Genomic DNA, 16,054 nt, shown 5'->3' on the forward strand with positions numbered 1-16,054 from the left:
CCAAATGGACACGGAGGTGCGTTGTAATGAGAAAGACAACGGCAGAAAAGGACAAGAGCTAGTATGCCGGTAGTAAGAACTGGAGCACTATTTGTATCTTAACATTGAAACTTTTGAATGTGCATGCACTTCATAACGCTACTTGTACAGGTGGAATCCTGATAATTCGAATAAGTTTTTCCAGGACCGATTTCTGTCAATACGATTCCCACATAAACTTTTCTCATAATTCGAACCTCGAACCGGACATGTCCGGTTAATTCGAAGTTCCACGGATTCCCCTTACATAGAAAATGTGTGGGATTTGTGCTGATAATTCGAAGTAAGCAAAGTGTAATTCGAAATTCCCTGAACACTGTACTGGTCAGTTCAGTTTGCATGAGCAGGCTGTACTGGTCAGTTCAGTATCCGTGAAATCTGTATCTAAGGTCCATAGCGCAACTCTGCGTGAACATGGGAGCATTTTGACATACATATTGTGTTGCGGGTTCATGTTTGGATAATTAGAATGTCCGGATAGTTAGAAGTTTTTTCCTGGCATTTGGAGGTTCGAATTATCAGGATTCCACCTGTATTATGTATGGTCTGCTGTGTGTTATGAATATCCTACTCAGTTGTATCATGTATGGTTTACATCTTTTTTAAACATAACTGTTACAGCGACGGTTGTTCTCACCAATGTATAGTTACGCGCAGATATCAATGATCACCACTGTCCAGAGAGTGTTTATCAGCAGACAATGCCAGCAGAAGGTACTGCTTTCGGCATCCCACGTCATTAATCTCCAGCAACAGGTTCATCATATCAAGCCTGTGCGCAGCCTATCAGAGGCAAGTGTACCCGCACACTGAAAGCTGCGATGTCTCACCTACTTCAAGCATTACGCTGCAGACTTGAAATCCACTGGTGCAATATCGACTTTGGCAAGGACATCATTGATTGGTGCGTGACCCAACGATCCACTGTCTCGATGAGCAAACTCGACCGTGCCATCAGTGGCGATGACAAACGATCCACCTTGTTGTCTAACATCACCCTGAAATCCGACAGATTTCAAAGTTCTCCATGTGCTCTGCAGAGTACCACGAAGCTGACTCGTTTTCACGTGCTCAGTTTTTTTATCCATAGCCAGGGCAGTTGTATGCGGAAGTCCCAAAGACTGGTAAATCTTCCTCTCCGGATCGCAATAGATCTCGTATGGATAATGGGTAAGCTCTCGGAATTCATCGATGTATTTGAACGGAGCACATCCCACCACGACCAAGTTCACACCCGCCTCCTCAAGTGACGAGGCGGGAACCTTAGCTAGGTCCTCGACGTACTCCTTGCACACGAATCAGAGGAAATGTCGAACAAAGATCACCACAGCTCGCTTCTCCTTGTACAGATTTGAGAACGGTACGGCCTGTCCAGCATGGTCAAACAAATTCAGGGTAGCACAGTCCTCCACAGAATCCGCAGTCTGCGCCGCTTTATCCTCAGCAGTAGCCATTCTTCCACTCCCACGTACCTCTTATCCGAGGTTGAAAGCCAATCAGGATACAAGAAGAAAAAGTATCTTGCAGGAGATATATCGATAAATGATTGAAAATTGGGAAAATAGTTACAAAATGTATTATGCCAAGAGTGCTCGCGCTCACGATCGCGCTTCGTTCAAACACTACAGGTTGCATACACAGAAACACTAATGTCTTGCCCCCTGCACCTCCTCCAGAATGATACTTTGCCTGGCAGCAACGTTTGGGTTCGTCCTGCCTTCCTGCATCCAAAGCTGCAATGCCTGTACAGCTGTGGAAGAAGCTCCGAAACCAGGACTTGTTTGATCCATGCCGTTTCGAAAATTAATTTTGAGCCTGTCGACGTGATGTCATGACGAGCACGTGCTCATCATGCACCGAGCTAGCTCGGCGCCGCTCATCATGGTCGCCATGGTGAGAACATCCATTATTGCGCAACATGTAGCTAGCTAGCTGGCATTATTTTGAAGGATGAAGCTTTTGTACATGATAGAACTGCAAAAATGAAACAGGGCAGGACTCTGAGGAGGCAAGGGTGATATGTCACGACCTGTAAACAAAAGACATCTCCTTTTCCATCTGTACAACTACAAGATTGAAGAAAATAGTCCAGAATACAATCATGCAGCCAAAAGGTCCAGCTAGCAGCTGTGTCTACAAATCGTAAGGCCAATCTAGTTACAAGTATCCCCCGGCGACAAGATCATGAAACCAGTTTGCAGAGCAGAAAGTGTACCACAACGGCACACCAGTTTTTTTCTATTGGGCATGATTGTAAAATCACCCGAAGTGATATACCAAAAGATCTAGGAGAGGTTCTTGACCAAAATCCTAAAAAGAACAACACAAAGCCAGGAATGGCATGAAATGGGTGCCCAATAAGCCACACCAGCACACAAACAAGGGATGTTGATTTTTGGCTCTTTTCCATTCTCCACACCAACCACTAAAAAGTCGCATTGGACTTTAGTTTTATGTGTTCAATATAATATTGTCCTAGTTGTTCACACTCAGTGGTAAACTGAGAGAGTAGAAATGCGCGTGAAAATGGTACACAAAAACTTCAATAAAAATAAATGGATACGAGAAAGGACGGTAGCAGATGGTGACCTACCGACAGCCACCACACAGAACTAGTTGTAATGGGCCACAACTGTACAGGGCGGGGCACAAAGGATGAAATCCGAACGACCAGAACCGCTTGCGGCATTGGGTCTAAGCTAAGGCGAGCTGTCTACACACAACAATCGGCGATTCCACCAGAGACATGTCTATGATGTGTACAGGATATAGTACTCCTTGAGCTTGTCAAAGCCAGCCAGCACACCAGCACCAGCAACACCGCGGAGGATGTTGGCACCAGCTCCCTTCATCAGAGACATACCACCCTCCTTCTTGACTACCTGCAAGAAGCAGTCCATGGATCCCTTGTACTTGACTGCCTCGCCAGATGTCATCATCATGCGACGACGTACAGTGTCGATGGGATAAGACAGCAGACCAGATGAGACGGTCACACCATATCCAAGACCGAAGGACAGGACTACGCTAGCGTTGTCTCCCAGCAGCAGAGGCTTCAGGGTGTCGTAGAAGCCGAAGTAGCATCCACGGTACACAAAGATACCCACGCAGGAGATGACAAATCCACGGTACAGACCGACGAATCCATCAGAGGCCATGGTCTTTCTGTACACATCAACAAGACCATTGAACTGGCGTTCACCTCCCTTCTTGGCAGACTTGCTGTCGTTGGCAAGACGAGTACGAGCGTAATCCAGTGAGTAGACGAAGCACAGAGACATGGATCCAGCTACACCACCAGATGCAATGTTCTTGGAGAACTTCATGTAACCTGGGTCAGATTTGCTGGCCTTGAACATGACCTTAATCTTGTCCTTGAAGGCAAAGTTGAGAGCCTGGGTGGGGAAATAACGGATGCAGTTGGCCAAATTTCCTCTCCAGAAGGGCAGCACACCCTCACTCTGGAAGGTACGCTTGGTGCAGTCGAGAACACCACTGTATGGTTTGTCCAAACGACCAGTCTTGATCATCTCATCCTGATTCTGCACCAACAGCTTCACACGCTCAATTGGTGCAGCAGCCGTCTTTGAGACGACAGCAGCAACGCCACTGAGGGCGAAGTTCTCAGCGAAGGTCAGCTTTCTGTCACTCATCTTGGAAACGTTCTTCTCGTCACACACGGTTACAGAGAAAGAGAAAGAGAGAGATCGCGAAGAGAAATTTGTCCCTTGTGCGCATGCGCCTGAGGGCCGTGACGCGGTACTCTGCACGCGATTCCGATCCGATGCATCGCGCGCGATCGATGGGCATTGCTGCCATGCGCCATGCATGCTGGCCTTGCATGTGACGAAAATAATGGTGGGCGGATAGCGGGCTAGCGAGCATGCACGATTTGCTGCAGCTTGGATCTAAACATACGACTCGTAGATCTACGACTATACGTAGCTACGCAAGCGAACCGGGTCATGCACCACCGACGATGGACTGGCAGTACCGGGACAACATGTACATTGCTGGCAACTGAAATCCGACAACCTTGGCGGGGCGCCGCCCCGCCAAGGGGGTCGGATTTCAGGTGCCAGCACTGTAGTAGATCTCATCCTGTGACATTGGGCCACAAAATGTATGAGTCCGATGGTATTTTTTTCATCAGTCAACATGGTCAATGCATGGTCAGTCATAATGAAGTCAGAGACTACCGTACTGTGAGACATATTCACATAACATGTACAACATGTCACTGTGTTTGTAGTCTGTAGATACTCTTGTCGTCTCCAGTGATCATACCTCATTATCATACATGTATGCCTCATCTTTTTGACTTTTTTCAAGTTGATCTATATTGTTATTGTACCTCTGTGTCTACGGCTAACAATAACTTGAAGGATGCCATTGGCGCTATCGCCAATGGACTTCTGACTGCAGCCAAGGCCAGGGTACATCTCTGGTACATGATGTCACCTACATGTACATCATTATTTTAAAAGATTCTTTATTCCACTCCAAATTGAAATAAATAAGTAATTATTGGAGGTACAGTCAGACCTCGCTTATCCGGTCCTCGTTTATCCGGATCCCTCGCCATCCGGAAGAAAATAGTTGGTTACAAATGTACAGCATATGCCATGCTTACATACAGTATGTGTGTTCGATTATCCGGTTCCCTCGCCTATCCGGATATTTTTGTGGAAAACGGATGTGTGCGGTTAACCGATCGAGGTCTGACTGTACAGTATTACACTAACTCACCGGACTTATTCATAGCCAAAGACAGTATTAAAGCAGCACAGAATAATAATATTATATCGGTAAAGTAAGGTAGAGAGAAGGAGAAGGGGGACATCATATCACAGGGCCCATAGGTGTCATGACAACAGGTATTACAAACGCAGGGGCGTGCTCGGCCCCCCAACTAGGGGGGGGGGGGTGCACGGGAGCCGAGGGGAGTCCCCCCGGCAATTTTCTGCAATTTGTTTGCAACCTTTCTTGAATTTTAGAGCATATTTGCATACATTACAATTGCAATTACCCACATTGAACATTTTTGGGGGGTGCACGTGCCCCCCGTGCCCATCGCCGAGCACTCGCCTGAAACGGCATGTACTCTTGCAAACGGGGAGCATCAGAAGTTGGCAACAAATTCAGGCCGGCGAGGCTCATCACTAGCACTGGGCACAACCTATCACCCACCTATGCAGATTGCAGGCGGGTTACAGTGCCGGCAAGAGAAATCCAACCTCATGAATGAAGTACTGAGCGCCGTGTTCGAGTGCACAGACCACTACATGTATGTGTAATGCTAGGGCTGCGTAGTGCTCGCCCGCCGCTATTTTATTCATGAGGTTGGATTTCTTTACCGCCATAACAACCGGTCCTTATTATACTCTGAATGAGAGTGAATGTGTTAGGCTCCTTCCATGATTGTTCCCACACCCAGCTGATAACAGTACAGTGGTCCCATTATGATCTGACACCATTAGTGCTACAGCACGAAGAGGGCATTATGGGACGACTGTAATGGCTTTTCATGTGACCTTACGAGACCACACGGCGCTCCAGCCAAACTGCCAACTTCCGAGTATTCCGGGCACACTAAGGACACCCGGACCGGACACTGTTTGGGTATCAGCAAGAATAAACTGATAAATGACTGACTGCACTACGAGTTGTAGTCAGGGGCGTCGCACACGGTACGGTCACTACGGTATTGACCGCACCACTATTTGACCCAAGTAACCCGTGAATCAATATCATGCACTGATTTGGGCTCTAATTTTCCAAATTTTCGGCTCAGCCACCCCTCACACACGAGTAAATTGTACTTCAGATGGCTGACCGTACCACACTAAATTACCTTCCGACGTTGCCCCTGACAGTAGTACTCTATACCAGTACGTGTAGTACTGTGCTGTGCGTGTAGCAGTACATGTGGATGCAATTACCGTATAACAAGTTCTTCCCGAGAAGCATGCCACGGTGGAGAGTATGATTGTATACTTGAATGTCATAGCAAGGTGAGTCAATACTTGAGGAGCGTGACCCGAAGGAACACAACTGATAGTCTTCCTGGCATGAAAAGAAGGCCAACAGCAGACAGAATCCATAATTAAATAACGCACGCATTAAGATCAGGAAAGTACAACCTGCAGCATGAAAACAACATGAAAGAAAATAAAAAATGAGTTCATCCAGTTAAAAAGAAAAGAAAAGAAAACAACGGCCTACGAAGAGGAATCCAGAGCTAAAAACTAGTCTGCACTGCAGGACCAGATGTCATGAGTATCCAATGTTGGAAGAACAAGTTCCATGAAGATTCTACTGTCATGAATGCACTAGGACATTGGAATTGGAACTTGCAAAGCAATCTGTTTCATACAGTTGTGTTTTGTGCAGGCTAGGGGAGTAGGGACCATAATATTTCATGATGAAACTAAGAAAAGTATCAAAAACAAAATTTTCAAGAATGTATACCTCAAAGAAGCCAGCCATAAAAACAGTGGACTGCAGTCATTACGTTGTCAGGGCAACAAACATTTCAGCACCAAAAAAAGAAACAAACAAGCCAGAGAAGGCACGTTACGTTTGTCACCAAATGTCTGGTGATGCATCGGAGAGTGGGACCATGAGCATGCGCTGTTGGTGTAGTGACTTGGCATAGTTGATCTCCTGGGCCACCTAAAACACCAACACCAACACCACCAACACCAACACCAGCAGCAGCAGCAGCAGCAGCAACAACAATAGAATGGGGAGCATTACCCACAAAAAATCCAAAATCCAACAGCAAAAATAAAGCTAGGCATTGCTGTTCGTACACAAATTATCCCTTTCTCTTTGCCTTTCAGACTCCAATCATCACCGAAGAGTGGTAAGGAGTTTTGCAAGCGGTACAGTTATAATAATACATGTACAATGTACCGTGGAGTCACATGATAAGGGGCCGTCCAAGGTTACCAACAGTATTTTCAAAACGAATTGGGGTGGGTGGGTTTTAGGAGTTCCGTTTTGGAATTTAAAATTTGAATGCACTTGGAAAATGCCCATTTACTACTGGGTGACGAAGATTCAAATCAGTTTTTGTAGGAATTCATTTTACCTGCAGAATGGGTGGGGCTGAAAATACTACAACTTTTCGTTTAAAAAAAAACAAAAAAACAACAGTATCCCGGATGGCCCCAAAGATAGCATCCCTTGTTTCAGGCTGTATGCACACACTCAAACCTACTTGTAGGCACAAATAGCAGTCATGCTGAAGCACTTGGCAGACAGTAGATCAACAGGGGCGGACAAAAGAGAGGGGACGGGACAAAGATACTTTGCAGTTTGCGCGTGCACGTGTGCGACGTGTATGTGCGTGTGTGTGTGAGCACATGTGTGAATGTGTGTGTGTGTGTGTGTGTGTGTGTGTGTGTGTGTGTGTGTGTGTGTGTGTGTGTGTGTGTGTTTCATCTGTCTCCCATGCTTTTGGATCGCTCCGTCATGCGGTGTTCAATGACCACAATCTCTCTCTCTCTCTTCGCACGAAACGTCTGGTTTTCAAGGCCTGTGTTCTGTCCTTACTGCTCTATTGTGCGGAGACGTGGGTGCCACTGCAAAGCGATGCGCAGCAGATCACATCTTTCTACTGTACTACCGGTCGCTCCTTTCTATCATGAGTGTTACAGAGCGGGATGTGTGGGACTTGAAGATAGCCAAGGACACCATCCTAAAAACATGGAATCCAGCAAACCCACTGGATATGCCAGAGAAGACTGGATTGCCTTGGGCACGTGGTATGCATGTCTGAGGAGCGGATGCCGCAGATGTTGTTGTTTGGCACATTGCTGCCGCCACGCCCAGCGTGTGGCCCGCGGAAACGATGGCGAGACACAATTAGGGTCGATCTGCTACGAATAAATATCGCCGACGAGTCATGGCTTGACACAGCGCAGGAACGATCTAAGTGGCGGCAAGCTTATCGAGCAATACAACCAGCTCAGAAACCGACCCGGGAGAAAGTCTGTGAGGTGTGCCATCGTGTATTTGCTCGGCAGCAAGATATCGCGTGCCACAAGTGCATCATGGAATGGCATAAACCAGTCCAGCAGCAAGCCAACAGCCGCCAGTGCTCCCAGTGTCACCGATGATTTCGGAGTGCGGGTGGCATTGCAGTCCATCGCTGTGCCCAATCCAGTTCTGCCCCGAATGTTGCTAAGACCACAAGCTCTTCACCTGTACGCTCTTCACCTGCGCGCCTATGTATTCGGAAACCGTGCTGTACCGCTCACTGTCCCATTTGTGAACGTTGCTGCAAGTCGATCCGGGGCTTTGCTCTCCACGACTGAAACCGATCCACCAGGCGCCCAACTGCTGACGAAAGGGGCAAGTTTCAGTGCAATGTCAAAAATTGCCAGAGGCGTTTCAAAAGGCAAAACGACTTATCCCGTCACCAGCGCCCATGCCTCCTCTCGTCTTCGTCTTGCTCAACGAGAAACACGTGACCTACATGGCAGTGTATACCAGGACCAGGATCAGGTATGTATGTGTGTGTGTGTGTGTGTGCGCGCGCGCGCGCGCGCGTGCGCGCACATGCACGTGGTGAGAAACAGTCACAGAAACTGGTGAAAACAGTACCTTGCTGGCCAGCTTCTCCTGAGAGCAGCGGACGCGAGGCACTCGGGCGGCGTTGCTCGATGCCAACGACGACGACGACGATGATGCCGACACTGCTGACGACTTGGAGCCACCCATCCCTGTGCTGTCAGTCGGCTGCTGTGGAGAGTGCAGGTACAGGCATACATAGTATGCAGTCGATGTACCGCCTGTGCACATAGGATCACACAGAGGATCAAACACAACCGCAAGCAAAGCTTGGCATCCAGCTACATGTACACGGAACACATCTTCATATCAGTCACCAGTAGAAACCAGAGTGAGGGTCAGGCAGCCAGTCAGTGTCAAGCAACCAGTCAGTGTCAAGCACTCGAGACAGTTTGAATGATGCATACCGTATTCCTGCAAAGAAATCTCCCCTGAGAATATGAACCACTAGGGATGTTTATTTCTTGATCGTGAGAAACCTTGAGCTTGTGATCAGTTTCGGATGAGTCTTGTCTGCATTGAAGTGAAATGCTTCCGTTACGATGAATTTGGCATGTTTGACTCATTTGCACAAACCAGTACGGAAGACACAGTTCAGTTTGTTTGTCTGCAGAGTGTTATACAGGTGCATATGCGTGGGTTCAAACATGCATCCGTGCAAGCAAAGGAACACACACGCACATACATACATGCATGCACACATACACAAACACACACACACACACACCCATATACACACACACACATGCACCCAAACTATACACACATACGCACATGGAACGCATTGTTCCCAGGTGAATACGTACCCTTTCCCTGTATGCAGCCTGGTTGTGCGTACTTCAAATCAGCCATGGGGACCTGCAGCACAATGGATTCAGGTTGTGAACTCTTCTTGCCGAGAAAGAACACTTGCTCAGTGGAAATAATAGCCGACATTCTGTCATGATTGGTACTGCGCAAGCATTCCATTGCCACAAACCTGAACGAGGAACAGAACAGAGGAGGAGCAGCAGCAACAGTTTTGTCAAGGTGTCCAGTCATAGCGTACTCTTGTAAGCAGTACGTATGTACACGAGGAGCATTAAAACAGACGATTGCACACTTCACAATAAAATATTGCGACAGAGCATTAAACAGACGATTTCACACTTCACAATAAAATAATCAATGCGACAGGGCGATTGACAGAGTGATTGCACACGCGTATTGAGTATACTGACACGTACGTTTCATCGACATTTCCGTTGTTCAGCTGCATGAGGTGCTGCTGGCCCATCGCCGACTTCTCGTTGAAACTGGGCAGCGCGCCGCCAAGGCCTGCCAGGCAGCGGCGCTGGCGTACGGGCGGTACAGACAACGACGAGCTCTTGGTGGTCTGGCGTAGCGCGGCCGCTGTGCCACTGGCCAAGTCTAGCACACCCGCTGCAGGTTTGGCGACCGTACCGATAATACCCTTGCCAAAGCCGGAGATGAAGCCCTGCGCATGCAGTCATCAATGGAGATCAAGAAAATTAAACTACAGCCATGGAGACTCAACATTTCTCCCAGGTTGGCCACGTTTCCAAATATTTCTCTACAGCATTGGACTTCCCTTCACTTCACATACGTCCTACAAGTATTCGCCAGAAGCTACACGCGTTCAATTCAGTTGGCTTTTAGAATTCTACTAGTGTTGTGTGGTTTTAAACCAGTTAAAAGTAGGATATGTTCTTTTTAGTGGTGTAAAGTACTTAGGGAGTGTTGATCAGAATCATGAGGTGGAGAATTGTGCAAGCACCACGTCCATTCCGAAGAGACAGTTACTAGTTTTCTATTGCTCCCTGGTTGAGTTACGCGGCCGGCCGACAAGAAAAAGAACGCAAGCACACTCACCCACCCACGCACGCACGCACACATGCACATGTACACACACGCGCGCGCGCGCACACACACACACACACACACACACGCGCGTGTGTACACAGCAGTGCTCTCTACTGACCGTGACTCCTTCGTTGACACTGCCCTGGTAGGTCTGTTGCGCAATACTGGTGATACCACCGATGACACCGTGTGCCAGTCCGGCGATACCAGCTGCCAAGTGATCACTGCCACTGCGACAGCTCTCAGTCAGCTGTGAACGCTCATCTTGGTAGGACTTATCCATGGTCACCTGGCCGAGGACATCCGACGCAACACCAGTAAGCTGCAAGATGAAAATGTGAAAACGAGGAAAGAACGGAACACATTGTCATCGTCAATGCAGCTTCAGGAATGTGCTTGGGTAGCTTTTGACGCTACAGGCTATCATTTTATTTACTTATTCAACATCTTATGGCTTCCGATGGCAGCCAAAACGGGAAGATGTGGGTGATAGCCAACCATGGTAAAAGAAGGAGAAGATTATATACATGAAAAGGAAACAGCCGAAAAGCTATATTGATTAGTTTTTACTTGCAAGTATTATTATTATGGTGCACTCAGTCATCAGCAGGCCCTCAGATTCACTTTAAATTCTTTCAATGATGCAGAAGTCTTCACTGAGTCGGGAAGTTGTAGCCATGCACAGTAGCCCTGGAAGAATGGCGATCTTGTGAATTGCGTTGACTTGGCCTTGGGAAGAGACACTTTGTTTCTGGTTGAGCGGCCCGAAACAAACCAGTTATAAGGCTTTATATGTTCAGGAACACAACCCAAGAGCATTCGATGAACCAATATACGGAGGCAAGTTAGTCGGCGTTGCTCTAACGGAGTAGTCTGAGCTAATAAGTACAACGCATTGGAGGGAAAGGAAGGTTTCTTCGAGAACAAATTTTTTAGAACTTTCTTATGATGAACTTCAATGGAATCGGATAAGACCTTAGCTAGGCCACACCAGGCTGTGGCAGCATATTCAAACAATGGAAGGAGATAAATTTTATATATATAGCGGAACGGCACGGAATAGAGAGATGTTTACAATGACTTTTAATATAGCCAAGAGCACGGCTGACTTTATTACAAATGTAATCTACATGAGCCGACCAGGACATGGATGAATTGAACATTACCCCTAGGTGTTTGTGCTCCTTTACCGTCTGAATTTCTGTGGGTGAATTGGGAAAGGTGAACTTAAACATTGAGGCAGAATCTGTTAGAAACAGTACTCTGGTTTTTGAAACGTTTGCCTGAAGCCTCCAACTGGACATCCAGGTGATCATAAAACACAGAAGTCACTGAAAAGAACGTTGTAGCCTTGTTTGGGTCAGAATGTGACTGAGGTAGCCGTTACAACACTCTGCATGATGTATAGTCTGCAACACAGCACACAACTACCTCGAAAGTACGTCATGCATTGCAAGTTCACAACTGACCTTGGATGTTGCGTCACTGAGGCCATGGGTGAGATGCGACACCCCACTGGCCACGTTCAGCTTGGAGATGTCAGAGATAGCCGACGTGAAGTCATTGTACAGGCCGAGTGGGTTGCCGAGGAGATCCGATGATGCAATAATGCTGGGCGCTTGACTCACAATGTACTGAAACAATGTCAACAACAAAACATAATTCTGTTGTAGCCGTGCGTAGCAGGAGGATACACCTACCAGCTTTATGCACCAAAGATCAATTTCAAAACCCGGGGGGGGGGGGACACTCATATCCAGGTCATCACCTTGCACCATGAAAATCATAGTGCAATTCTCAAGTGAGCAGTCAGATTTCAGTGGATATTATTATTGTATTGTGTTTGTATTTATGGATTCTCCACAGGTCTTAGCCTAAATCGAGGGAGTCTCTGTACATGTGCATTATTACTACATGTATACTGTCAGTAAATTGTCCGGATCACTCAGCGCCTTTTCCTTACCTGCTTGTAAAAGTCGACCATGTAGCTGATGTGGGCTGCCTGTGTTTCAAACACATGTTCGCGTTTCAGAGGGTCTACAGATGGAAGCAAAAGCAAAACATGGCCGGCAGATTAGCAAGAAAGACCTGAAAGGTACAGGTTGTCTTCTTATACAGGGTTGTGGGACAGGTAATCGCCTTATCAGAGTGGTCACTTGGACAGGTATTACCGGTACTATAACTGCGAGTGGCTATGATAAACACTTGGTAACAACATGCACATATTATCCTCGCAGGCATGAGGTCCAGTCCCTTACCAAACCAGAGCATGGCGTCTTCAAACTGAGCTAGCGGCATGAAAATCTTCTTCTTCTTGATCTTCTTCAAGTCTGGAGGTAGCCGGCTGTTGGTGAGCAGGCTGAGCTTCAACGGACTCAGGATGAGCAATAGGTCAGCAAAGTAGTAGTGCTTGTTGTTTGACTGAGTGGCAGAGATGATTGGTACACTCCTGTGTTCACCAAACATAAACATGCACACGAATACACGCACGTATGCACACACGCACACACACACACACACACACACACACACACACACACACACACACACACACACACACACACACACACACACATACATGCACACACGGATGCATGCACGCACGCGCGCGAACACACACACACACATACGCAAGCACCCACCCACACGTGCACACACCCACACGTGCACACACCCACACGTGCACACACACACACACACACACACACACATACACACACACACACACATCAGTGCCTTTTATTGATTCACAGGGTAGATCTACCATGCCCAGGGCATATAGTGGTACGGTCAATATCGCAGTGACCGCAGCATGTCCGACGCCCCTGAGATAGAACTTGGTTCGTGATATACTCATATCCCATAATATCTATTTTTTTAAAGTAAAAAGTTTGCACGTCTGCGTTACAGCTGGCTACACAATAGTGTTGAGAAACACTGAAAGTAGAGGTGGCGCTATCAAGACACACCACTAACCGTTCAAACTCTAGGTCTTCGCTCGTTTCCTTGTCGGCTACTTCTTCCGCGGCACCAGAAAACTGAACGAGTGCAAGGACAAGACGCTCCTCCAGGACCACGGTTAGCGGCTGCACCACAACCTCTGCTTTCTGCAGTACAAACAACGCACACACAACCAAGGTGACAGTGCACACTTAATTAAGCTGATGTGGATTCTGGAGTGCACAAAGTATGAGTTAGATACGCCTCACCAGAAAACAATGAAACGCACACATGCACGCATGCACGCACGCACACATGCACACACGCACATGCGCGCGCGCGCACACACACACACACACACACACACACAGACACACACACACACACACACACACAGACACACACACACACACACACACACACACACACACACACATGCATGCATATGTAAGTTCTGCTCACAGAGGAACAAGCACACACCCACACACGCACAACCATTACCAACCTCGAACAGCTGTGTGCATGCAGACGTGCTGGGTAGTTGTGTTGCTGTGATGCGAATGCACGGTTGCAGTGGCCCTTTCCTATCATTATCTGGCTGTGAAGTGCGTGATAGAATCACTGGACGATGAGCTGACGTCATCTGGTTATCAATCTGAACAGGAATGGCAGCAGAAGAAGAACAACAATGGAAGATTTAGAAGTACATGGACCTCTCCACATCATGTTACTAAACATGTTGATGCGTTAAGAGACGGGATGTACAAATAGTGACCAGCGCTATATCCAGATAGTGTTACTTGAAGTATATTATAAGAAAAGCAGAGGCCGAGATGCCATGCAGCCTTGCATACGCGAGCTACATGCGTGCAACAGCCACCACTCTGCATCTGCGGAAGATCCTGCAGCTCATTGGTTGCACTTCAAAGTATTGTCAACGTTGTGAAGCATTGCAGGCAAGTAGAAGCATTGATTCCACACGACGCAGTACACATGGGTTCTGTGAAAGTCAATGTTATGCCTTTGTCTGGCCTGACCTACCTGCAGTTGCTGTATTGACGCCTCAATAGAATGTCTTGCCTTGGTTGCCATGACATCAACCTACAAGGAACATCACAACAACAGCGACGACAAGGAGAATGACAAGGACACCATGAATACACACGCGCACGCACGCACACACACACACACACACACTTCATAAGACTTAAAAAATGCACAGCTCGCTACTTTTTCTAGTTTGAGGACTCTGGCGCTAGAACGACGGGCTATCTTTAAAATGTCTGTGGTCCCACTTTTGCACCATGGCTGGTAGCTCGGCTTACATAAATCTCTTAGTTGTACTGATGAGGCCTAGATGGCCGCAACAGCTTGCTGTCTACAGCATTGGGTAAGACATTAAAATGTGTAGAAGAGGTTGCGGCGACTCCGGAAATACTAGAGGAATAGTGTGTTGCTCCCTACATGAGAATTCAAGTTGGCAGGGAAAGCATGGGCTCCCACGTAGGGAGCAACACACAATTAAAAATGTGTGATGATTTCATTAAACCCCTATTTATAACATGGAGTTCGTCCTAAAAGGTGACATTCGAATCAGCCGCAAAACATGGCACCATGCAGGGGGCATCAGCCGTACATCCACACATCAACTCTGGTACAAGTATGCTCCAAACCTTCTACATGACTGTATTGGCATGAACCAGTCATGGAAACCATATGCCCATATTTGCACCGGTAGTCCATCACGCAACATAATGTACAACCGCCAAGAGTAAGATATGCACATACGAACACAGGACACACACACGCACGCACACACACACGCACACACACACGCACACACACACACACACGCACACGCACGCATCCACACACACCCAACACACCCCCCCCCCCACACACTGATAGTACCGAGCATGACACCAACCACAGCAAAGCAGTGTGCATGGCTGAACACTTCGCCAACAAATGCAGTTTTAATTAAGGGGCTGACGACCTATCTGCCCCATTTCCCCATGCCCGACCACGCACTGACAGCAACCTCTGCACCGTCCGGTTTCGCAAGACCACAGTCGAGTAAACCCTCTGCCAGCTCAACCCCACCAAGGCCACTGGGCCAGATGGGAATTCTGCCCGAGTCCTGAAAGCTTGCTCTGCAGAAATGGCAAGGCCACTCTCAAAGCTTTTTACATGCCGTCTTCACACCGGCATCCAGCCACCACAGCGGAAGGTTGCAAACGTTGTTCCAGTCCACAAGCGTAAGTCAAAATCGTCGCCATCCAACTATCGACCAGTATCGCTACTGAGCATCCTATCCAAGGTCATGGAGACTATAGTCAACAGGGCAATCAGCAACGTTACTTCATGGAGACTATAGTCAACAGGACAGTCAGAAACTTCATGGAGACAAATCACTTCCTGTCAGAATGCTAATTTGACTTCCGTCGTGGCCACAGTGCAACAGACCTGCTGACTGCTCTCCAACACCAGTGGGTGTACACTGCAGGCAAGAAAGGGGGCTTCTCGAGTGCTGGTCATTGACATTGCTGGTGCATTTGACCGGGTGTCACACACTGGTGTATTGCACAAGGCTGAAGTTTATGGCATCTCGTGACACCTGCATCGGTGGCTC

At 47.6% G+C, this 16,054-nt stretch overlaps 2 protein-coding genes across 2 annotated transcripts in view; both read right to left on the reverse strand.

Annotated features, from left to right (window-relative positions):
* Positions 1–2,427: 2,427 nt before the first annotated feature.
* LOC135808368 (uncharacterized) lies at positions 2,428–3,741 on the reverse strand. Its single transcript, XM_065321551.1, has one exon. The coding sequence runs from the start codon at positions 3,690–3,692 to the stop codon at positions 2,790–2,792; it is 903 nt and encodes a 300-aa protein (XP_065177623.1). The 5' UTR covers positions 3,693–3,741; the 3' UTR covers positions 2,428–2,789.
* A 2,282-nt stretch (positions 3,742–6,023) lies between these two features.
* LOC135808134 (intermembrane lipid transfer protein VPS13D-like) overlaps positions 6,024–16,054 on the reverse strand; it is a 65,790-nt gene continuing 55,759 nt past the window's right edge. The window contains 11 exon segments of the mRNA XM_065321279.1: positions 6,024–6,714; positions 8,653–8,840; positions 9,426–9,598; positions 9,846–10,096; positions 10,601–10,804; positions 11,952–12,116; positions 12,446–12,519; positions 12,741–12,931; positions 13,459–13,589; positions 13,928–14,077; positions 14,464–14,523. Of these exon segments, the coding sequence (XP_065177351.1) occupies positions 6,625–6,714; positions 8,653–8,840; positions 9,426–9,598; positions 9,846–10,096; positions 10,601–10,804; positions 11,952–12,116; positions 12,446–12,519; positions 12,741–12,931; positions 13,459–13,589; positions 13,928–14,077; positions 14,464–14,523 (1,677 nt within the window). The 3' untranslated portion in view covers positions 6,024–6,624.

This window comes from Sycon ciliatum, chromosome 2, assembly GCF_964019385.1.
Source record: "Sycon ciliatum chromosome 2, ocSycCili1.1, whole genome shotgun sequence".
Classification (NCBI taxonomy): Eukaryota; Metazoa; Porifera; class Calcarea; order Leucosolenida; family Sycettidae; genus Sycon; species Sycon ciliatum.